General features: G+C 49.2%; 1 protein-coding gene across 1 annotated transcript; it reads right to left on the bottom strand.

Annotated features, from left to right (window-relative positions):
* Positions 1-1305: 1305 nt before the first annotated feature.
* Positions 1306-24482, bottom strand: PLA2G4D (phospholipase A2 group IVD). Its single transcript, XM_058738098.1, has 20 exons — positions 24368-24482; positions 19968-20040; positions 19665-19801; positions 18942-19073; positions 18184-18224; positions 17798-17840; positions 16398-16461; positions 15871-15998; positions 14970-15080; positions 14805-14842; positions 14489-14624; positions 14033-14169; positions 12622-12844; positions 6074-6191; positions 5530-5667; positions 5181-5288; positions 4847-5038; positions 4403-4569; positions 3333-3519; positions 1306-2229 (listed from the first exon to the last, which is right to left on the bottom strand). The coding sequence occupies exons 1-20, from the start codon at positions 24410-24412 to the stop codon at positions 2003-2005; spliced, it is 2445 nt and encodes an 814-aa protein (XP_058594081.1). The 5' UTR covers positions 24413-24482; the 3' UTR covers positions 1306-2002.
* Positions 24483-25298: the final 816 nt, after the last annotated feature.

Genomic DNA, 25298 nt, shown 5'->3' with positions numbered 1-25298 from the left:
AAAAGAAAAGAAAAGAAAAGAAAAAAGAAAGAAAAGAAAAGAAAAGAAAAGAAAAGAAAAGGAAATCTCCAGTTCCAGTGCTGGCTTTGCACTTTTGAGTTTAAGTTACTTAACCCTTATTCATGCCCAACAAAGTTGGAAGGCTCACAATTGCTGATTTCAAAATGGACTACATACTACAGCCATCAAAACAGTGTGGTATAACATCAGGATAGACAAACAGATCAATGAAAGGAGCACAGATAGACACCCTTGTGTTCACAGCTGATTTTTCAGTGAGGGTGTCAAGACAATTTAGTGGGGAAAGAACTGCCTTTTCAACAAATGGTGCTGGAATAACTGGATATCCACACGCAAACAAGTGAAGTTGAACCCCTATTTCACACCATATACAAGAGTTAACTCAAAATGGACCAAAGACCTAAATGTAAGGGCTAACACTATAAAACTATTAGAAGAAAACATAGGTGTAAATCTTCATGACCTTGGATTAGACAATGGTTTTTTTAAATATGCCACCAAAAGCACAAATAGCAAAAGAAAATATAAATGGCACCATCACAATAAAAAACACTTCCATGTTTCAAAGGATATCATCAAGAAAGTGAAGAGGCAACCCGTAGATTGGGAGAAGACCTGCAAATCATATATCAGGGATCAGGGATTTGTATGTAGAAAATATAAAGAACTCTGACAATAATAAAAAGATACATAATCCAGTCAAAACGGGCAAAAAGATCTGAATAGATAAAAGAAGAAATGCAAAAGGCCGACAGTATGTGAAAAGAGCCTTAACATCATTAGCCATTAGGGGAATGCTGATAAGACACCAAGATACCACTTTGCACCCACATGGACAATTAAAATGCAAAAGACAGAAAATAACGAGTATAACAAGTGTCAGCAAAGATGTGGAGAAACTGGAACCCTCGTGCAATGCTGACAGCTATGGAAAACGTTGCAGCAGCTTTGGAAAACTAGCTGGCGGTTCCTCAGAAGGCTAAGCAGAAAATTACCATAAGACCCAGCAATTTCACTTCTAGGTATACATGCAAAGCAATGAAAAACATTGTCCACATACAAGCATGTATATGAATGCTCATAGCAGCGTTATTCATAACTGCCAACAAGTGGAAACAACCCAAGGGCCCATTAACCAATGACCATTAGGTGAAGTTGGGCCATCTACACAACGGAATTGCATTCAGCCTTGGAAAGGGGTGAAGCAGAGATACCTGCTACAATGTAGATCAATCTTGAACATATTACGCTAAGTGAAACAAGCCAGACGCGAAAGGCCACATATTATAGGATTCCATTTATATGAAATAGAATACGCAAATCTGTAGAGACAGAAAGTAGATTAGTGGTTGCCTAGGGCTGGGGAGGGAGGGTTGACGTTGACAACTAAGGGATGAGGGGCTTCCTTCCGGGGAAGTGAAAATCTTCTCAAAATGACGATGGTGGAAGCTGCACAAGGAAAAACCACAGAGTCATACGCTATAGATGGATGAATTATGTGGTATGTGGATTATAGCTCACTAAAGTTGCTTACAAAGAGTATAAAAGGAGAATGAGAAAAAGGAGGAGGGGACGAAGAGGGGACTCCCAGGACATACTGTGATTCCTGATGCCCGGAGCCACCTCTCAGTCAGGCCATCCCTTGCCCTACTTGTCCCCACTCCTAGTCTCAAGCCTCAAGCGTGTACCCCAAATCTGTTCTGTTCAGCATGAAAGTAATCACACGTGCACTTTTGTCCAGTCGGACCAGCTATTCTACACTCTGGTCTGGTGAGGAGCTCACTTCCAGCTCCTCTCAAGCCAGCGATGAAAGTGAGGGAGAATTTGGGTCGTGAGACTGGCTGCCGAGGAAGCCCAGGCCTGGGACAGCCCAGAACTCCAGCCCAGTGAGGGCTGCAGGGCTGTGGCTGTAGCCAGCTGTGCTTGGGTTAAAGCCCTCAGCCCCTGGAGGGTCTTCAGGGTGCCGGGTCCCTGAGCAGCCTCAATTCTGTGCTGTTGGAGGCCTGGCCCCCAGGGCCCGGTGTTTCACGGCCATCCTCAAGGCCTGCAGAATGGCATCCTGGCTGTTCCGTACATTGTAGTCACTAAGCTGCAGCAGGCGATCAAAATCTTCCTCCTTGTAGGTCATGTTGAATAGGGAATAGGGTGAGGCGGTCCCAGTGAGATCCACCTGGCCAGCTGGGAGTTCTGTGGGGCTGCGTAGGACACCTGTCCGGAGAGGGGAGGGGTTAGGAGTAGGACCCACAGGCCTCCAGGGGTGGGCAGAATGAAGCCTTGAGACTGGGCACAGGGGGGCGCTGTTCCTCACTGAAGGGGCTCCTTGCTTTCCTCTGCCCTCTGTGTCCTTTGCCCAGAAATATAAATGTGGTTAGTATATGAACGCACTATTTTGAGATCTGAAGGGTTTGCTGCTCCCCACACTTCCTCATAGCAATGCACTTCCACTATAAAGGGAACCTCACAGTATCCCTCTGTATCACCTTCAGGGGCAAGGTGGAAACAGTGGGACAACAAAGTCAGGTCAGTGAAAGATTCAGCCAAGAGTCTGAAAACCAAAGGGATTTTTGCTTTGTAAGAACCAGTCTTTGTTGAGAGAGAAAGAGAATTCCGCAACGTGGGCTGAGCCTGTTAAGGGTAGAGCTGGAAGGTTTGGAATTAGAATGGGAACCAGCAAGCCAGGAATAATGTACAAAGGCAGAAGTTAAGTTTTCCCACCAGAAGGAGTTAAAGGTCTGACCCATTGACAGGAGGTGAGGATTGGAAGGCCTGTGATGAGGGTTTACATTTCAGAGGCCCCAGAGTGGAGTCCCAGCTTCCTGAGAAAAGACGGCAGGCTGGGCTGGGGTGGGAGGGCAGAAGCCAACTGAAATCTCAGGTAGCTTCAGGGGAATCTGAGAGCAAGGGGCCCGGGGCCTCTCTGTCCTGGCTGTCTAGCGGTCCAACAATGTGGGGCCTAAGCACAGGTGGAGATGGCTGCAGATGGGGGGGACAACGTAGACCTCTGGTACAGGGATTCCCACACACCACCACAGAACAGGACTGCTGAGGAGCCCAGGTGTAGCTCGGGAGGCCGGGGGAGGGGTGCCTGGGGTCATGACAGAGGACAGCATCACAGTGACTGTGCCAACACAGAGCCCCTGTGAGGATGCGGCACCCACAACAGAAGTCAGCACACTGCCATGTCCAAAACTGGATGGGAGTAGCCTGAAGACCCCCTCCCTTTGCTGGCTACAGGACGGCTGGGAAGGACCCAGGCAGTGCCTCTGAGGGTCCAGGCTGCCAGGCTGTTAGGAAAGGAGGGGATGCCTTACCAGGGGCTGAGTGGTCCTTGAAGGAGGCATTGACCAGTGGGAAGTGCAGCAGGACAGGGGTATCAGGGTGAGTGGGGTCCGAGAAGAGGTGGCACTCTGTTGGCTGGTGTTGGTCCTGAGGGTTGGGGTCCACTCGAGGGAATGGCAGTCCCTGGGCCCGGCAGTACAGCTCAGTCTGCTGCAGCGTCTGGTTGGGGAGAGGGGGGCCCAGAGAGAACCAGCTACTTTCTGGTCATCCCAGGTCAGTGCTCTTGAAAATGCTAGGATAGCTCTAGCCCAAACTGACTGCTCAGTGTCAAGACAACCTGGTACTGACCTGTGTGGGGTCTAGTGCCTTGGAGGGAGGCGAAGGATTCCAGTGGTCTGCAATGTTGTTTGGTTAAAATCTTTAGGTGAGGTATAGACCTAGCACCCTTGCTCCCACTTGGGATTCAAATCTGGGTTATTCATGGGTCGCCTGGGTGGCTCAGTTGGTTGAGTGTCCGACTTTGGCTCAGGTCATGATCTCACGGCTTGTGAGTTCGAGCCCCACGTCGGGCTCTGTGCTGACAGCTCAGAGCCTGGAGCCTGCTTCGGATTCTTTGTTTCCCTCTTTCTCTGTTCCCTGCCCGCCCCCCCGCCCCCCGTCCCCGCTCATGCTCTCTCTCTCTCAAGAATAAATAAAAACATTAAAAAAATTTTTTTAATCTGGGTTATTCAAATCCCAGAGCTTAGAGAGCCTCAGTAGGGGACCCACTTGTGTCCCTAGGTCTCCCACCCAGGGGGGCCTGAGGGGATGGGATGTGGACAGGCCAGGGTCTCCTCCCAGTTCTGTCTAGCTGTTCTTCTTGGGGTGGGTGTGGTTAGCTACCTCCCATCTGCCTGTCCTGGGAGCCCAGGGCCCCAGCACCTTCATAGCCCTTCCCAACCAAGGGCCCTGGCAGGAGTCTGTGGGTTAGAGCCTGTCACCCTTCCTTCCCCTTGGGGACCCAGGAAGTCAGGGCCAGTGGCCCAGTGGCGCTTTGCTTGCCCCTGGAGCATGGCCTGGCTGACTAGAGTATCTGGGGTTCCCATGAGGCAACCAGAAGCACCTTAAAGGGTGAGGATAGGGAGTAGTCGAAGGAGAGTATGAGGTCCAGTCTGCGGCCTGGCCGGAACATGGAGGGACAGCTGGTGTTGAGGAAGTAGCCGCCATCTACCAGGCAGAGCTGTGGCTCCTGAGGCGTAAGCTGGCCAGGGGTGGAGTCTAGCTCACAGTCTGATGGGGGAGGCAGTGATAGTCAGAGGCAGCCCCTCCACCACAGATCATCTACCTTTCATACTACATTTGTCTCCATGTCCCCTTCTAACTTCTGGAATCACTCCCTGAAAGCACACACAACCCCAGCCCTTCCCAAGACCTTCTGCAGGCCAACCCCAGAAGGGAATGCTACGACCCCCCCCTCCCCCCAAGTCCCCCGCCAGTCCTAGCCATGGTCCATTTCCACCTGGGAGCCTAAGCCTATTACCTGGGGATACACGGCAGGGGCCCTTACCTGCCCAGGTGGAGAAGTCTCTCTGGCTATAGTAGTCCTGGTGCAGCTGGAGGCCCCGAAGGAAGTTGAGGCTATGCTGGTGGAGCGGCCTGCCTGTCAGGAAGCCCTTAAATGCCTTGGCCAGCATTGTTCCGGGTTGCAGCCATGAGGCCTCCAGCCACGAGGAGGTCCTCATGGAGGCAGGAGACTCCTCTGGGTTCAGAGAAACAGACATCGGTCCAGTGAAAGGCCGGGAAATGCCTGGCCCTGCCTCCCCTCTGATAGTGCCCTCCCCCAAGCACCTGAAGAGGCAGTAGATTCATTTCAGGCTCCTCGCACTGTCCCCCCTTCTCACCCAGGTTCTTAATTTTGTCCTTGACATGCTGCTTCCAGGTGTCATCAGAGCTGATGAGGTCATACCAGGCATCCAGCAAGTTCAGGGACAAAACGTTGCTCCAGATACCTGAAGGTCAAACCCCTACCAAAGTCACCCTCAAGCCTCAGCATCCTGCCTCCCATCACCTGGAGGGTGGGGACGGAAGAGGGGAGTCAGGTGGGCTGCCCCTGCAATGGCTTTTCCCCACAGCCCAACTCCAGTTTCCCCCACCTCCAGGGGCTCTGCCAGACCCGAGTATGGGAATCATGTCTGGGCAATGAGGCCTGGCCCAGGACTGGCTAGAATCTTCCGAGTGACCACCACTCACCTTCCAGAAAGCAGATCCGGGACTCAGGGAGCTTCCTCATCAGCCGCCCCATGAAGAACTCAGAGCCAAAGAGATCAGAAGGGACAAAGGCTCCATACTTCAGGAACCCCACCTCATAGGGTGAAAACTCTACCCACTCTGTAGGAATAGGAGCAAGAGGCAGGAATGAGAGGAGAGTGGGTTGAGGAGAGCCCCAGCTCTGACAGGGGCCAAAGACACTGCCCCCCACACAGGCCTTAGCCTCCTCTCTGCCTGGCTGACTCCTGGGCTCACCATTCTTCCACCCAGCCCCTTGACCACATCCCCACTACCCCACAACCAGGAGAGTGGGCTCTGCTCCCTGGCTCATTAGCCCATCAGAACCTCCTCCCTTCCAGAAGGCTGAGCACTCTGTGTAGGAGTTTCCTGTTTGAATTCTCTGAAGGCCTGCTGGGTGCATAGGAGGTATGCACGTACATGTATGTATGAGTGTGTGTGTGTGTGTGTGTGTGTGTGTGTGTGTGTGTGTGTTGGAGGGTAGTGTGGACAGGACTAAAGACTGTACCCTTGAAGTCCAGGGTCTCCAGATGGTTCTCTTTGACATTGAGGCTCAAGTAGAGGGGCAGAGGGTTCTGGCCCCGCTCCAGTGCAGCTCTCTGTTCTGACAGCTTCTGATCCATCACCTGGGGTGGGAGGCATGAGGGCTTAAGTAAGGTAGGGAGCATCCTGGAGGCACAGGCTGAGGGTGAGGAGGCAGCTCCCCGCTGGAATTTGGGTGGCATGGGTGGGTGCACCCATCCAGTTTACACTCCCACCCTCATATTCTGACCAGATTCAGGGTCACCATGGGGGACTATGGAGGTTGTGCACTGCACATGTCTCAAAAGAATGCCATTCACAAGGACTACCGTGTCAACAGCAGTTCCCTACCCCTGCTCCTATGATTCCGTTGGCCCCATCCTTATGGGTTGAAGGGTGGAGTAGATGTGGACCCTGACACATGGACACAAAGGCACACACACACATACATTGCTTTCCAGAAAGGACACAGGAATCCCCTTTCAGTACACATTGTAAGCTCTGTCGGGGGATGGGCTGTCCCTTCTAGATTCACATGAATGCAGTTCAAGTTTCAGCCCTTCCAACATGCTTTCCGGTCATCCTTGCCTCTCCCTCTTCACCCCCTTCTTTCCTGCTTTGCACAGTTGAAGTTGTACCCCGTTGATTAGTCTTGCCTCTGTTTCCAATTTTCTCTTCAATAAAACTCCAAGTTCTGCCTTGATGGCAAGGACTGTGGCTCGCCTTATTGAGGAGCCTCCGCAGAGCCTCACGGAGTTCTAGGAGCACAGAAAGGTCTCCCTCTATCCCGGACCAAGGATGCAAATAGGGTTCATTTCCAGCATCAGCAAGGTTAATGGCGGTGGCTGGCTGGAGCCCCACCTGGGGAACGAGGCTTCCACAGGTCCTGGCTGCTTCTGCCAAAGCGGGGCGTGTGCCACACACAGACACACCGTCCCTCTCTTAGGCTCTCTGAACTGGAAGGCACCGCACTCAGTAGCCAGACCTAGGGGTTTCCCAAACTGCCCTATCAGCCCTTATGATCTGATTTACTTGGAGAATGTGCTAAATTAAACATACAGATTACTGGGTTTCCTCCTGAGAATCAGCAAAAACCACTTAGGAATTTGCTTTTTCTTTGGTCTCGCCAGATGATTCTGATGATCAGCAGATGTACGTCCCAGGATGCTAGCCCTACCTTTCCAGTGAGGAGACCCCTCCCACACGCCCGGTGTCCCCCATCTTCCCCCTGCAGCCCTCTGTCACTGATGCATCATCTTTTCCCCTAGTTCTGCACTAGTGCCCAATAGGACTTGAGTTCTAGGGAAACCACAGGAAGAATCCCCAAATACAGCTTAAGCCCCTGGCACTATTTGTCATACGTACAAGTCAGTCCCTCAGGTGTGAAGTGTGTATGTAGTGAAGAGAGGGGGAGCTTGATTAATACCTGCAATTTCCCTTCTCAAAGGGTAATGATTCTCCAATTCTCTTCTTTTTATTTAGGCATCCTGTTTGTCTGCTCTTTTGTCTTATACGATGAGGGAAAATGTGTCCTTTATTTACTCCAGATGAACCATTTCTGACCTGGGGGAGAGGGTCAGCACACTCCACCATCTACTGAAATAATACCCAGTCTTCTTCTTCCTTTTTTTTTTTTTTTTTTTTTGAGAGAGAGAGAGAGGAACAGAGAGACCAGAAGAGAGAGAACAGAGCAAGAGGGGGAGAGAGAATCCCAAGCAGGCTCCACACCCAGCATGGAGCCCCATGTAGGACTCAATCTCACCATTGTAAGATTATGACCTGAGTGGAAATCGAGAGTAGGATGCTTAACTGACAGCCACCCAGGCGCCCCTCTTTTTTCCTTTTTTTTTTTTTTTAATTTTATTTTTGAGACAGAGAGAGACAGAGCATGAACGGGGGAGGGGCAGAGAGAGAGGGAGACACAGAATCGGAAGCAGGCTCCAGGCTCTGAGCCATCAGCCCAGAGCCCGACGTGAGGCTCGAACTCACAGACCGTGAGATCGTGACCTGAGCTGAAGTCGGATGCTTAACCGACTGAGCCACCCAGGCGCCCCACCTCTTTTTTCCTTTTAATAGCTCACCAGGAAGTGGTGGCAAGCCTCTGGATCTCCAGACCCCCAGTTTCCAAATGAGCATCCCCAACCCTTCAGAGCACCACTCTGATGACTCAGGAGTCCCCCTGAGGTGTGGAAGCTGAGTGCAGTGTTGGCCATGGGTTCATGTGGTCTAGGCACTGCACTGGGGTGGGGGGCGGAGGGGGGGAACTAAAGGCAAAGCCTTTCTGTCCAGAATTGAAGAAAAACACGTAAGACCTTCTTAACTCAGGAAAACATGAGAAAAACTGAGTTTCTTCCTGAGGAATGGTGAGTAGATTCTAAGCATTTCAGTGCTTGCCAGCAAAAGATAAAAGAAAAATGTGTGAGAGACATAGTTTGAGAAGCACTGATTGTAACTGATGTATTTTCAAGCAGGTTTTTACAAAACCACGACAATATTATAGAAGTGTGTAGACTAATAACGTCGTTCTGTGTAAAGTTCAGGTTATACTATTTCCCTAATAATACTTAATATTAATGAAACTGTGATTTGTTATGGAGTTCTATTTTCTGACATGTAAAATGACTTTTGGAGCCATGGATTGGTATAGCAGGGAGATAATAAATGCTTCTTTCTACCCAGAAACTTAAATTTGAAATACACACTACATTTTTCTGATTAAATAATTATTTTAAAAAGCATGCAATGGGGGCGCCTGGGTGGCTCAGCTGGTTAAGTGTCCGGCTTCGGCTCAGGTCATGATCTCATGGTTTGTGAGTTTGAGCCCACAACAAACTCTCTGCTCTCAGCACAGAGCCCACCTCGGATCCTCTGTCTCCTTCTCCCTCTGCCTCTCTCCTGCTTGCACTCCCTCTCTCTCTCTCAAAAATACATAAACATTAAAAAGTTTTTAAAAAGCATACAATGAATGTTAGCTTTAAGAGATAAAGCATGATAACTAAGAAAAAAAAGACTATTTGAAAAGCTTTAATATTGAAATTAAAATTTTAAAACCACACCAGTGCTCATTTTTAAGGACACATTGTTTGTTCAACAAGATCATAAGATTTTTTTCCTGTGAACCAAAAAAAAAACAAAAAAAAAACAACCAAAAACCCCCCAAAACCCCAAAACCTTATTAAGTTTGTCTTTTAAAAAAAGACTATAAACCTTGTACATAAAACCATGCACGAAGTCATTACTGGAGAATCAAAGGGTAATTAAATAAAAGTGTTCTTTATAGCCTCAGATCAAACTGCATTTTATAGCACATCATAAATAAACTTAAAAGAAGCTTCTCCCAACTCTATAGTAACTATACCTCCACGAGACGGGAAAGCCACTAATAAAACACTGTATCCTCACACCAGAACATGAACTTCAATAATAGACCTAAACAATACACAGGATATATTAATAAAATAAAAATATTTCAAGTAATTACATTGGTTTTATAAATTTAATGCCATTTCAATAAAAATTCCAAAAATTTTCCCATGAAACTTGACTGGCTGATTGCATTACACGTATAGAAGAGCTAAGGCCCAAAAGGAGCCAAGACAATTCTGAGAAAAACCAAGGTGGCAGGTGGGGGAAAGTCAGCCGTGTCAAATACCCGCATGTACTACAAATGTGGAGTCACTAAGCCAGGGTAGTGTTGGCACAGGGAATCGGCCCCATTCGAATGGAAGAGAGCTCAGGAAGGGTCCCGTGAGTGTGTGAGAGCTGACAAGTGAGACAAGCAGCAATGCAGACTTGTAGAGAAAGAAGAATCAACAAGTGGCATTAGGAAGGTTTGCTATCCATATAGAAAAAAAAAATTGGATTCAAGTCCACATAATACTTGAAGACATATTCTGAGTACATTAAAGTCCTAATTGTGGAAAACAAATCTTTAACACTTTAATAAGGATATATAGGAAGAGATTTTATAACTTTAGGAGGGAGAAAGATTTCTCTAGCAAGACCCTAAAAGCACAAACCATAAAGAACATAATGAGACACTGGATTATATTAAAACTATGCGTCAAAATCTAATAGAACTGATAAAGGATTAATATCCAGAAATGGATAATAATATATTAATATTAATCATTATTTTAATTATTTTTAAATATTATATTTATTATTTTTATATTTAAATTATATTTAGATATTTTAATTATTATTTATTAATTATTAAATTTATTAAACATTTATTGAATATTAAATTATACATTTATATTTATATATTATATATTTTATATATTCCATTCTATACTTAGATATTATAAATTAAATATTAAATTAAATATTTATTGAATATTAAATATTATTAATATTAATTGTTATTAATTAATAAATAATATTAATATCAAGGAAATGGAAAGCTATAACAAAATTTTGTATAGCACCCATAAAATGATCAAAAAAACTAAAATTTTATTTATTTTATTTATTTTTTTTATTAATATATGAAATTTATTGTCAAATTGGTTTCCATACAACACCCAGTGCTCATCCCAAAAGGTGCCCTCCTCAATACCCATCACCCACCCTCCCCTCCCTCCCACCCCCCCCATCAACCCTCAGTTTGTTCTCAGTTTTTAACAGTCTCTTATGCTTTGGCTCTCAAAAAACTAAAATTTTAAAGAGCACGTAAGAAAAAGAAACCATGATACATTGACAGTAGGGGTGTGAATTAATGAAGCCTTTTTGGAGAAGAATTTGGCAATAGGTAGGAAAGCAAACGATACATGTGCCCAATGTCCTGATAAGTCCACTGCTGGCTGTGTATCTTCAAGGCTCAGAGAATCTCTGACATTTGTGCACAAGGGGACTTGTATGAAACCATTTGTGCAAGTAACATTATATTTTTCTTAAGGATGTATAATAAAAGGTGTATAATAAGATAAACAATAAAAGTAAAGTATGTTATGTACTTATGTTTTGTATTATACAATACAGTAACATGTAAGACCGAAGATATGAGTGTGATGATAAAGCCAAATTCAGGATGGTGGTTCCCTCTGGGGTGCAAGGGAAATGGGACTGGGGAGTGAGCCACAGGGGGCTTCAACTCTTTCTGTAACATTATATTTCTGAGGCTGGTTGGCAAGATTGTGCATATTCATTACGTTATTCTTTCTGCTTTATGCATTTTCTTATCAGAATTTTTATGTCTTGATAATCTGAAGATTATCATAATATTTAAATAAGAAATACTGATTTTTATAATAAATATTTTTAAACTAATAAATACAAAACAAGAATGGTTGGTAATTTCCAAATAGCACTGTGCTTGCCAGCAAGAATAACATTTAAAGAAAAATTCAAAGCAAAGCCATTTTTGGCACTCATTCATTTATAAAAAATCTTTCCTGGTCAAACTCCTGATTCCCAAAAACAAGAAAGACAAGAATCCTTTCTCTGCTAATATATTTGATAGTTTACTTTTAATTATGAATGCTGACGATAACCTTTTGTGTTTTAGTTGTTCCACATACTTTAAAAGAAACGTTTGCATAATTATATGTGGTAAAACAATAGTGGGAAAAAAATCACTGACTTTAATATCAGTTAATGTAAGATTTAACAGTTGACTTACTACACTTTTCTTAAAGAAGTAATGTAAAGGGGTGCCTGGGTGGCTCAGTCAGTTGAGTGACTGACTTCAGCTCAGGTCATGATCTCACGGCTTGTGAGTTTGAGCCCCGCGTCGGGCTCTGTGCTGACAGCCCAGAGCCTGGAGCCTGCTTTGGATTCTGTGTCTCCCTCTCTGCCCTCCCCCGCTCATGCTCTGTCTCTCTCTGTCTCAGAAATAAACATTAAAAAAAAATTTAAAAAAAGAAGCAATGTAAAAAAAAATGCATACCCTCAGTTTTGTCTTAATGGTGTTACAATAACAGTAAAGAAATATAATACCTAATACTTAATGCTTACTCTATCCCAAAGCACTACAGAATGCTCACAACAACGCCTTGAGGTGAGAACTGTTCTCACTAAATCTCTCCCATCCCCCCTGAACACATGAGAAAACTGAGGCACAGAGAGGTTAAGTAACTTGCATAAGAACACATAGCTAGTAAGAGGTACTGAGATTGAACCCAGGGAATCTGGCTCCAGAGTCTGTGATTTTTAACACTGTCATGTAGATATAGAAGAATACATTCTATATTGCAGTATTGATAAAATAAAACTTGCTCAAGCAATCTCTCTGACACCCAAACATAATGTGAGACTTTTGTCTCACTGCCGAACTGACTTTGGCATTGACTGGTCCCTAAGCTCTTGAGAGATCCATAAATTTCTATTTTGTGGCAATGAACTGAAGAATAGCCTGATTCAAAAAGGCAGCATCCCAAAGTAGGGCAGACACTGAGACACTGTGGTTCCTACTTCCTCTAACCACAGATCCCCGTCTCCCTCAGCCTGTGGGAAATGCACACATGACTAACTGCAAGGTTGCCCTGGTCCCACAGGTGCACACATGCCCTGCCTGGCAAGCAGGTGCCCTACCTGGCCATGCAGCATGGACTCCAGCACGAGAGCCCACAGGTCCACAAAGGTCTTGGGGTGGCCCTGCTTAGCCCGCAGCTCCAGCTCCCGGCAGTAGCTTGCTAGGCGCTCTGGGGAGAAGGCCTCCAGTTTGCTCTTGGCCAGGTGCTCTCTAGCACATTTGATGGGTCCTTCAAGGTCCCCCTGTGACCACTCCGGGTCCCCGTAGAGGTGGGCCATTGTCCTGGGAGAATAAAGGGACAATATGGAGGGAGACGGAGGCCCAGCTTGGGTCACTGCAACACCTCCCTCCCACTTCTCCCAACGTGGCACTCCTGCAGCTAAGGCCCTGCCCATCTAGAGAATGTGTCTCAGGGCTTTCTCTCAGATCAGCGCTGTCCAATATAATGTGAGCCACATATGTAATCTGAAATTTCCTAGTAAGTACATTTTGAAAAAGAGAAGGCTAGTAAAAATTAATTTTAATAATATATTTTAATTCAATATATCTAAAATTTATAATTTCAACATGTAATCAACATAAAAACTTGACATAAATTTATATTTTTCAAACTAAGTCTTCAAAATCCTTGTGTATTTTATAACGCATCTCAGTTTGGACTTGCCACATTTCACGTGGTTGCTATCCACAGGTGACTAGTAGCTACTGCATTGTATGGAACAGATCTAGACCCTACACCCATCTTCATGGGCCTGTCCTCAAGCCCTTTAAGATGCTGCATGTCAACAGCTGTCACCTAAACTCCTCAGAGTTTACTCTTCTTTTACTCCTTAAAGTCACATTTCAGTAAGACTCAAAGGAGTGAATCTCTAACAGTGAAAAGCCCCACCTCATCATAGGCAGAGTCAGATACAGGGAGGCAGTGGTGTCTTCAGGCAAGATAGTATCTCTCCATCTAAATTTCTTCATCTATGTGTTAGGGGCAGTAAGAGAAACTACCCTAGGGAGTGTTATAAGGATTTAATGAGGTAACAACAATTAAAGAGAAGAGCGCTACCAATTTGGAATTCCTGGTACTTATCATACATGTTAAGTGTTTTACTTGGGCTGTCCCATTACAGTCCTATGAAGTATGTACTACTATTACCCCCATTTTGGAGATGAGTCAACTGAGAATCAGAGGAAATAAGTTGCCCAGGAAGTGGTGTTGCAGAGACCCAAACCCAGCTCCTTCTGAATCAGCTGCCTTACACCTCTTCGGTAGCATGGAATGATGTCCTACAATGCCTCTCCCGTGGCAGGACCTCTGTAACATCTACTTCCTCCCTTTTGAGAAAGTCACTTTTGGCACCCGTCAGACCGGACTGCTCACACCCATGTGGCTTCCTCACAGAGAAGGTTCCCCTGGTGTCTATTCCACTCCCCTCTGGGACCTGATCATCTATGTCTTCCAGTCCCCAGGGCCCTCACCAAGTAGAGCCTGAGATGCCACTGAAGTAGGTCACACAGTCCAGGAGGCCCAGCTTCTGTAGGGCCAACAGGTGGCCGTAGAGAGACGTCATGGCCCGGGCACCTCCTCCTGTGGCCATTATGCCCACAACAGGGACCTGGACCACACACAAAAATAGGCTGGCTTAGCAAGGACCCAGGATGAAACTACTTCCTGGCTCCAGGGAAGGGACCTCATGGCCAGGGCCTGACTGGAGTCGGGATTAGAGCTAGTACCCAGCCCCTCCCCCAGGAAGTGACAGATCTCAGCCCTGGACAGATCCCCAAAGAGAGTGAGAACCCCAGAGCTTACCCCCTTCACCACCACCCCCCACCCTGCTCCATGTCCACTCCCATGTCTGCTGACTAGAGTGTCTAGGGAGGGCATAGGAATCGGGTACTTCCTTAAGGTCATTCCAAGGTATTGCACCCCCAAACCTCATCCTCCTGTAGGTCTCTGTCCAGCTGCAAGACCTGCTTGAGAGCCTTGGCCACCACCTGCTTCCTCCTGCTCAGGAAAGCTTTCTCCTCTGCACACAGATCAAAGCCCAGGTGCATAGCCAGCTCCTTAGGGCTGGGCAGTAGAGGATCCAAGAGTCAGGGGACACTGCATAGCTCAGCCACTGGTTGGCCAAGCCCACGATAGATGCCAAATAACCTCCCTTCTCCCATCCTCAAAGGCCAGCCTTTGCACAGCTCTCCCCTGCCCCATGATCATCCCTCACTGTCTCCCACAGATATCAATGTCCCTTACCAGCCCTCAGTCTTGAGCTGCAGCCTCACTTCTGGGGCCTGAAATCAAAGCAAGAGACTGAACTAGGATGTCCTAGACCCTGGAGGGAAAGTGGGTAGATCCTGGGGGCCTGGGCTCCCCATCTTTATTCTCACTGGCACTTCCCATCCAGTTGAAGCCACTTACGTTTGTAGCAGGAACGTTAATGGTCACCTCCTTTCCCATGGCCAAGGACCTTAGAGGCACAGTGAGGTGCTCAGCTGACTTGTCTGAATTCCAGGCATTCCTTTCCAACCTCTGGAGGGAAATATTCATTCATTCAGCCAATCCTTACTGAGTATCTAGAGAGTGATCCAGACACAGTCCCTCTCTGATAATATGAAAATAATCACAATATTTATAATTATTATAATTATGGTAATTACAATTACTAATTATAAAAATTCTTGCTAATGTTCATGGTTCTAACTGAATTATGGTATGAATTTATAATGAATTAGGTAATGAACAGATGTTGGTAAGTGTTGTAAAGGGAAAAAAATGTCGTAAAGGAAATAAGCAGTGTGATATGATACAATGACCAAAGGTGGGGTGTGTGGGGTCTATTTAAGATGGGGAGTCAAGGAAGGCCTCTCTGAAGAGGTGCTATTTGAGCTGAGATCTAAAAGGAGGAAGAGGAAGTAGAGGATTAGGCAGCCTTGAAAGGAGTCAGAGGTAGAAGAGAGAAAGCACTTGGCATGTTAGAAAAGCAAGAAGAGACAAGTATGGCTAGAGCATCATAAAGAGGGGGAGCGTGGACCAAGATGAGGCAACAGAGGTGGGCAAGGGCCAGGCCTTGTGGGCACAGATATGGGATTTTAATCTAAAAGCATCATTGCAGGAGCCATTGAAAAGTTCAGACGGTATGACAAGGCATAACAGCCCCCATGCCCACTTGAGGCTCCTGGTGATTTCCCTGTCTTGCCAAGGGCTTAGTGTCTAACTGGGGGAGGCTGGCAAGGCCACAGGAGCCTGGTGTTGGACTGAGAGGGGCCCACAACAGCTGGAGCTGGTCCAAGGCTGGGAGAGCTCCAAAGCAAAGACCTACCTTCAGATGCCCACTCAGTTCTGCCTCTTGGGCTGCCATGTAATGGAAGCGGAAGGATGCTGTTCCTAGTGCAGAGGTCTGTGTGTCTTCATATGAGCCCTTCAGCACCAACTCCAGTTCATCCTGATCTAGGGAGAAAATGGGCAGATTAGCACAAGTGGAACAAGAGCCAGGAATCCCGTCAGGGACCCAGGGAAATCGGCAGTGCTGCTTGAACATGGCCAAGGCCTGGGAGCCCGGGCCGGTAGACAGGATTCTGGAAAGAGCCCTCCCCAGTCTTCTGGGCCCCACAACCCCCATGGGACTCCTACCTCCTGCTACATAGCCTCCTCCAGGTCAGGGGACCCTCCTGTCTAGAGGAGACTTGTTGCCCTTGTCCAGTGTGGGCAAGAAGAAAGAGGCAAGCTCTGCTCGGCTGCTCACCTCCCACTCTGTACAGGTTTCCAGTCACCCCATCTAGCAGAGACCAGACCTGGTTCTGAGCCACCCTCAGGCAGAAGCCAGACCTGGTTCTGAGCAGGCCTCACCTGTGACCGTGGCTGTGCTCCCAATGCTGACCAGATGGACATCCAGGCATGACAGCTCTCGGGCCTGGGGCAGACCACATCATGGGCAGGGGGCTCTGGAGGGAAAGCTGAGGTCTCCTTGGCTTTGCTCTCAGAACCCCTCTGTCCCAAATCCACCACACGCAGAACGGGAAGTGAGGGCCAGAGTGGGACTGGAGGCAGAACCCTTGACTCGAGACACCTCTAATCTGCTGCAACTGCCAAGTCAGGTGTTCTGGAGCAGCCAGGAGAGTCCCTTCTCCACCCTGCACACCCCACCCCCCCGGCTTTCCTAGATTTGCCAAACATCGGAGATCCTTGAAGGCCACCCAAGCCTCAGACACCGTTCTTTCTTCTCTGTGGTTCTCTGGACTCAATCTGGAGAGTGTGTTCTACCCTAAGTGCCCCCAAACAGTAGTGTGCAAACCACTGGTCTATGATTGGAGAAGCCTTTACAATGTTAACAATGAAGGTACCTCCAGCCTGTCCTCCTGTTGACCTGCTGGCCAAATGAGCCCGTAATGCCTTTCATTCTCTGTAATGCCTGTCAGCTGACACCCACCGTCCACCCGGCTCTTGTTACCAATGCTCTCCTGTAGACCTGCTGACTTTATCAACCCACCACTGGTCTCCATCACTCAGATAAAAAGCAGCTGCCTAGGTATGATGATTTTAACGTGCATTTGTAAAAGTGATGCTAGCCCATCAAACAGGCACTTGCACAACCCTGAGGGTAAATGCTTTCTTCAGTTTGGGACTCTATGTGCCTTACCTCACCTTAGGCCCAGCCCTGCTCCCAGGTCATGGCTGTGTTGCTCACCTGTGAGCTTTGAGTAGAAAGTGCATTGGTTACCACTGCAGTTTTGTGAGCTTGCTCTGTTTTAAAAGAGCTGACCAGGACTGTCCAGTGTCTCAAGGAGGAGCTGACTGACCCCCTGACGCTATCCCAGAGCCCCCAGATTGGAAGCAACCACACTGGAAACTCCCTCTGAGCCTCTGCTACTTCAGTACTAACACCCCAGCCCGGCCTGGGCTTCATGACTTGCTCACCACCTTCCAAGGCTGAGAACTTAAGTCCATCACAGGTGACAACATTGTCAGGAACACCTAAAATTCCCCCAACACTCCCTCAGCCATCCAGCCTTGGGCTACAACCTCCTCTCAGCAGAGCCTCAAACTCTCTCTCTCCATATTCCCTGAAGGCCCTGGCCCCTCCAAGCCCCAGCCCCTGATCACAGCCCCGGTAACCACCTAGCTGGGAGGCCAGGGGTGGTAGTACCACAAGCCTCTGTCCCTGCCTGTCCCTTCTGCACCTCCTACCTCAGTTTCAGCTCTGGGGCCCCTCCCTCAGATGCCCTTACAAGCCTGAGGAGAGTGGTTACCACAAGGACGTTGTTGGTGATGAGGTTTTCTGGGCGTTCTGACCTGGAAAAATCAAGACATCGGGAGCTCAGCCTGGCAAAGGTGAATACTCCCTGCACTGGGCTGTCCCCTCACAGGCCAGCCTCCAGCCTCCCTGGGGCCTCCCCAGGGAGATGCTGAGGGACACTAAGTCCTAGGTACCATTCATGAGGGAGGTGCTTCTGAAAAGTGCAAGGTGAGGAAAGAGAGGGACAGTGGGGCCAAGGAAGCAGTGACTTTCCTCTAAGACCCCCCACCCAGACTGGCAGGGGTGGGGACTGAGGGATGGAGAATCTGGGTCAAAGACATTTCCCTAAATAAATCCTGGGTCCTGAGACACTCCCCAGACTGTGTGACTGTTACTCACGTTTTTTCCATCAGGAACTCCACGTCCAGCTCCTCCTGTCCCTGAAATCAAAGATAAACAAGTCATCAACATTTACACATATCTTTGGAGTTGACACAGTTCTTTGACAACGCACTGCCTCGTCTCGAGCAGTGTCTCAGGGATGCACAGTATAACAATTCTTCCCACTTTACAGATGAGGAAATTGAGGCTTAGGGAAAGATGGTCTACCTGCCCAAGTTACCTACAGCTGATAAGTCTGCAGAGAGCAGTTCTCTCTTCTTGGCAGGGCTGAAGAGAGGGATGAGCACAAGCCTAAAGAGGCTTAAGGACACCCAGGGCCCATCTCCTGTTCCTCTTGTGGGGAACCTGACCCCAGAACCCTGCCTTCCCTCTCCTTACCTGCTGGAGAAAGAGCAGAGGCCTTCATAAAGCAGGCCTTGGGTACCACGGGAGATCAGAGGCAGTGAGCAGGAGTGATGGATCCCACAACTGCCCCAAGAGTTAGTTACCCTGAGCTGTGTTTTGATGGACATTAGGAAGTTGTTCACCACTGAAGCCTTCCTCCCATAGATGACTAAAATCCCTCCACGGAGTGATTCAGTCTGTAACAGTCTAGTTAAGCCTTTTCCTTTCCTATTAATGTGTAAATCTCTGGGAGGGGTTGCTATCTTTCTGGGATGAATTCAACCCAGCAGCATCCCAATAGATAGGCAAAACTGTAACTTCCTCAGCCTGGAGCTGAGAGAGGTGGGGCCCAAGGGGATTCCCCCACCCACCTGGGGATGCAGGGAGAAGGTCTTCTGGAGCAGCTGGCCAGGGAGGACTTCTGAGACGTCATAGAGAATCTTGAAGCAGGCATCATCCTCCGTGACTGGGTCCTCATCATAGACGTTTAGCTCCAGAATATTCTAGGGACCCGAGAACAGCAACTTGACACATTATTTACTCATTACTGTACTTCACACCTGTTGAAACTTTACTTGATGTCCAGGGTCAGGAAAGATTATTATGCCTCCATACTTGGTACTTCAAAATAAAAAGGATAGTAAAACTTCAAAGCAGTAAAAGGAAATCCAGCAAAGTTCCTAATCTCCCCCACCCTTTAATTGTTTTTTATAAAAAATAAAATCCTTTCAGTGTTTCCTCACCTCCAACCTCCCCCCACCCCCCGCCGCCCCCACCGCCACCCCAGCTTGCTGGTCCCCCAGGGCACCATATGTACCAGGAGCTTCCATGCATTTATCTCATTTAACCTCACAACAACCCCATCAAGAAGGGATTCTTCCTGTCTCCCTTCCACCCATGGCCTTAGAGAGGACCAGCAACTTGCCAGAGGTCAGACTCACAGCCAGCTGCTGGGTCACACATTCTCTCCCACACAGCCGTATCCAGGCTGGGAACAAAGATACCTCCCCAGTGTCTCCGACTGAGCCCTGGAGGGAAATGTGTTCCAAAAGAAGGATATAGCCTGTCCTTAGGAGGGTGGCCCTGGCCTTTACCTTGACCCGACTCTGGATCAGGAAACTGAAGGTCTCATTCCATACAGGATGACTGGAGTTGGTGATTGTTTTGGTTTTAAACTTTGTCCCAGGTGCAGTGGGCAGCTGTAGGGTCACGTAGGGGTCTGGCTCACTCACTGCCAACATCAAGAGAACAGTGTCAGAGAGAATTCCTTACACTCCTCTCCAGGGGACTCACCAAGTTCCTACCACAACCAGCCCAGCCCCCAGGTTCTCGCCTGGGCCTTTCCCATAGGGTCTGGTCATCTCTGCACCCCTGGAGCCCAGGAAACCATTACTCACACAGGTCAGCCCAGCCCAGGTTCCTGGCCTCCAGGACCTTCACAGTAAGCCGCCAGCAAGCAGAGGCCTCCACCTGGAGAGAAAAAACAGACTATTCAGTCCTTCCCGCCCAAACTCGAGCCCACCAGTCTGTGCTGAGGTTTCTCCTAAGATGCTCCATGATGCTGCATGGCATTCTGGGGCCAAATAGCCTGTGCCCACCACTGTCCTCGGGGCTGTGGTTCCAGGCTATAGGAGTCAAGGCATGGCAGGCCACCCAGGGGGTGGAATGTGTGGGATCCCCTCCCCTTCAGGGACAGGATTGCACAGTGCGGTGGTGAAAGCAGGGAAATGAGGGCCAAGGAATGGCCACCACACTGGACATGTCAGTTTGGGGTTGCCCCCACCCAGGGCCCCCAGAGAGGGCAGCCCTTTGGTGAAGCATGTGAGTCTGCTGTTCAGCACCCCTCAGCCCTCTGGACAGGACATGGGACTCAACACCAGGGAGGCTGGGCCCTGGGAAGCCCAGTCATCTGTGACAGCCATGGGCACTCACCCTCTCTTGAGTGTGAAATAGGAAACTTCAAGAGCATCAGGCCATTACTGTGAGCAAGAGGCCATTGTGAACTAAGGCACTGGGGAGGCCACATTAGCCCACAGACAAAAAGCCCAGTGAGGAGGAAGAAGGAACTGAGTGGGCACAAGTGCACAGGGGCAAAAGGAGCAGAGGTGGTGAAGGACAAGCAGTAGGCAAGTAGGATGCACCAAGTCCTGCTGGGGACAGGGCACCCGGGGGCTATCCTCACATCCCTACTGCTAAGGGCCTTGCCACTGCCTAGATCCCGGGTGCCTAGGGTTTCTGTTCTTCTTGAGGCCTGGCTATGGAGCTGTTACTGGGCACCCTGCGCAAGATTCTTACAGCAAGTCCCTGCGGGTTGAGGTAGAGGTGACACTGTGCTTGCATGATAGACATTCGGCCTCATGTGGTGGGAAGATAGTGCTGCAATGACACCAAGGAGCTTTCTTGCTTTGTGCCCTCCCACCATCAGTCCCTTCTGTGCCCGTGATCCAGAAGTCTCCTGCCAGGGCCCATCTCAGCTCTGCACAGACGCTGCCTGCTGGGGGCTGCCTCAGTGTCCACAGACCAGCTCTCTATTCCCACAGAGAAACTTAAAGGACAATGGGCCACAGCAGTGTCGCTCAGGACCAGTGCCCTGTGGGTCCCCACATCACTGTCCCACGCCTTCATGCTGAGTATCTTTGTCATTCCTGTCAGCTTTCTGGCAGAGCATACGTGATACCCAACCGCCCCCCTCCCCCGACCCCGAACCCCCTATAAGGCCTACTTGTTTCTCCCTTCTTGGGGCTTAACTCCAGTGACACTAGCAACACTTTGACCCTACACGCCTTAAGCCAGAGCTTATAAATGGTAGACATTTCATGGCTTTTTAGACACCTGGTTCCATGTCCTCCCTTCACCCAGATTCTATCACTGCCTGGACAGAGGAAATGCTGGCTGGGGTCCTGGGGCCCCGGAGGGAGCTGTGCTTCCATGCCCCACTCCAGGATAGGGCAAGGACAGAGGCAGCCCCTGCTCCCCCTCATTCTCGAGGCCACAGCCTGTGGGCTGCTCTAGAGCCACATGGGGCTTCTAAGTGTCCCCAGTTGCTCCTTTCCAGCCAGTCACCGTGCCCAATTTGAGCATTGTTGCCCATTTCTCTCTCTGGTCACCAAAAGCCTCTCAATCGCAGAAAGCCCACTGTTCCCTGGCGGGATATTTTTCCAGGGTGAAACCCTATTTCTTGTCACACCTAAAACGATCAATGTTGCAGAGCACCAGAGGATGGGCTGTGACAGTAATTACAGTGACTAGTTACTACTGAGGGAGGTGGAGTGGGGTGGTCAAGGCAGGCTCCCAGCCACGAGAGCTGGATCTAAACCCTGGTCCTCTGCTTACTTGCTGTGTGACCCTGGACAAGTCACTAAACCTCCCAGTGCCTCCAATTCCTCATATGTAGTGGAATTAGTAGAGGCTAAATGTGTTAACACCTGTAGAATGCTTAGCAAAAAAGTAAAGTTTCCAGATAATTGCTCTTATTACTGTTTATTAAGTGCTTGTCATATTTCTAGGTGCTGTACTAAGCATGTTATATATTCCAACTTGATTTATCCTCCTGACAACCTCCTAAGATAGTACAAGATAGTATTCTGCTTTCCTCCCATTTTACAGATGAGAGAACTGAGGCTCAGAAAGGTCAACTTGCCATAGGTCACAGAGTTAGTAGGTGACATAGTCAGGATTCAAACCCAGATCTTTAAGGCCAGAGCTCATATCTCCTGTGCTGTTCTACCTTCCCAGGACTTTGCTTCTTTGTAAAAGCATGCAACTTTCCCCCACTGCCCTGTGGATATCTAGACAGCAGAATTTCATAGATTTGTTTTAGACCAATATGAATATTGAACTAATAGGATTCTCCTGAGGGCACTGCGGCTTCCCCTTCCCTTTTGAAATGTCCTCCCATCTGAAATCATCCCATCAATCCTTAATTGATGACTGACCCTGGATGCTTATGGAGAGCTTCTCCAGCAAGGACCCTCAGCCCAGCTTCCTGGAAGATCCTGGGAGTACCTCCCTGCTGAGAGTGTCAGCCACTGTTTCTCCCAGGGCCTCCCCCAGCCTCCTCCCTATGGAGAGACTCAGTGCTGACCCCTGCTCAAGACAGGAGATATGACCCAAGGAAGTTTGAGGGGGCTGGAGTCCCCATATAGGGGTCTGGAGTATCTGTGACCATGGGGTCTTCATCAGGAGGAGAAAAATGAGCAGGCTGCCTTTCCCCCTGTTGGCACCCAGGGACCTGTGTGGTAGAGGAGGTTGGAGAGAGGGAGGTTGGAAACTTCAGGAACAGCCTCAGGCCCCGTGTCTCCTGAGTCATGCTGAGCTGATTCTCCCAGATCTCACAGCAGGCACGTTCCAGAGCAAGTCCTGGATGCTTCGCCTGTCCTGCCAGCTCAGCTCCTGCTGCCAGGGCAGGCTCCAGTTCCCTCTTCCAGCAGGAAAGATGCTGGGTGAGGCCACTACTGAGGCTGCCCCAGGAGCCGACTTGAAGGCTGAGGGTTAAGGGTCTGGTCTTGGGGACTCAGTCAGTCCCAACAACATCAGCTGCAGGAAAGGTGTTTTCCAGGCATGTGGGCCGACTCAAGCTCCCAGAGCCACTGCACCTTGAGCTTCAGTTTTGCCCCTGGGCTGCGCCTAGAGCAGGCAGAGGGTAGCAGGAAAAGATGCCCGGCCTTCCCCAGGGAGACAAGGACGAAGACAGATACTTCAGAAACTTCCACAGCTGGAGGCTGTAGGGTCAGGGGCTCAGGCTCCTGACAGGAGGAGCAGATTAACCCCGGGCTGTCCAAACCCTCCACCACCAGCTCCTGCAGCCTTGGGTTCTTCCCAGCCCCCCATCAAGGCGTTTTCACTAATGTCCACCTTGGAGGGGGTGGTCTTCTAGACCTCAGGTTTACACAGGCTGGGGCAGTGGGTGTCATCCTTCAGTGGAGGGGTATCTCTCTATCCTTCCCCAGATTGCCTGGTCCCTGGACTGAGTCAGGCAAGTCTTCTGCAGAAACACCAGTCTGGAACTGCTGGACTGGATCTGACTCAGGCCTGGGTCTCAGGGTCAAGGTTCCAGAGGCCTGGCAACATCTGAAGAATGAGGCAAATGCCTCAGGACAGTGTGCTTAGCACACTTAGCCCCTGTCATGGCCACTGCCTGGGACACCAGGGGAGACCTGAGGAGCCAGTCCCTCTGGCCTTGGTCCACAGCAGAGGAAGACAAATCTGGGCTAAGGGGAAGCACATGGAAGGAGTGGGGCTAGTCATTTATAGACCTCTTTGGCCTGGTTGCAGCCTCATCTCTTGGGCCCGGGAAGTAACTGGCAGTGGGTGGGGAGTTGGCCTGGCAGACCTCTTGAGACACACAGGGTGGTCACTTGGCCCCAACCATTTCCAAGAAGTTCACTACCTGCAGTGGTGAACTATGGGCCTGGTGGGGTATCCTTTGGTGACACGTAGCCACTGTGTTCTCTGATGCAGCCTGTGAGCTTTTGTGGGAAGGAGGGTAAGAGCCTCTAAGGGGGCTACTGGCTGATCACTCACAGTGGAGAGGGAAGGCTCTGGTCTCCCAGGCCCTCTACTTTTATGAGAGCTGATCATCTATCCACCCCACCCACTCCCCATCCCCAAACACAGAACCCCTCACCTTCTACTTCCCACCCTTGGCCTCTGCCTAGGCTGAGACCCCAGCTCTGGGACCCAGGCCTTTGCCAGAGGTCAGAATTACCTCGGTGTTAGCTATGTCAGGCTTCTCAGAATGCACCCTGGCCCCAGGCCCTGCCCTGAGCGATGCCCAAGGGCTTGGCAACACTGTTACCTGGTGAGGATGGCCAGGTGGTCCCCTAGTTGTCAGTCTTTCCATACTGACACTCCCAGGCTCCAGCTCCTCCCAAGATGCCAGCTCCCTCGCTGGCTGGCAGCAACTATTCCAAGGGAATGGGACTGAGAATCTGCCAGGCTCCGAGGAGCCATGATCCTATAAACAGGTTGGGGCTCCACCCCCCCAAGTCACTCCTTTAGCCTAGCACCTTCTCCTTTTCCCCAAGAGGCTGGGCCAACCAGCATCTCCAGAAACCTCTGGCAGGGCTCCAGGGCCCACAGGTGGAGCACCCCTTTCAGACATGGAGCAACAGAATTGCAGATGCAGCAAGGAGGGGAGACAAGTCCTAGGAGCAGTGGCAGGAAGCTGGTTCCCCTGAGGCTGAAGGTCTTGGCCAGGGTAGGGGCAGAACTGTGGCAACTGCAGCCCAGCCCCAGCCTGAGCCAGATGAGCCTCTCAGGGAGGAGGGCCGAGCATACGAGAGGAGGGCTGAGCATATGAGAGGAGACAAGAGGCCAGACCTCCTCGGCAGCTCTCTGCTGCCAGGATCCTGGGGATGCTTGGGTGGCCGGCCCTGTGCAGAACCTGAAGAGCTCTGGACTCTGGTTCTAAGCCCCTCACCCTCAACTGTACCCTCACTCCTTTCCTTTGGCTAATCCTAGGAATTTAGAGGATTTCCATTAGACTCAAATGGCAAACCTACCACATAAAGGTAACAGAGACAAAGCAGGAAACTCTTAGACTATGGATACCACAGAAGAAGACTTTGTGAAGTCACCTGTTTAAACTTTTCAGTGTACACAGTGGCACGAAGTGTTCTCCTAAAAGGACGTGAATTCGGTGTTTTCACTGTCAGTTCACTATGTAATTTAACAATATGATTTGTTTTTCAAGGCAAGTGAAACTGAATTAATGTTAACTTAGCACA

This window comes from Neofelis nebulosa, chromosome 7 (assembly GCF_028018385.1).
Source record: "Neofelis nebulosa isolate mNeoNeb1 chromosome 7, mNeoNeb1.pri, whole genome shotgun sequence".
NCBI classification, from domain to species: domain Eukaryota; kingdom Metazoa; phylum Chordata; class Mammalia; order Carnivora; family Felidae; genus Neofelis; species Neofelis nebulosa.
The sequence above is the reverse complement of the archived record's forward strand: the minus strand, read 5'-3'. Positions and strand labels throughout refer to the sequence as shown.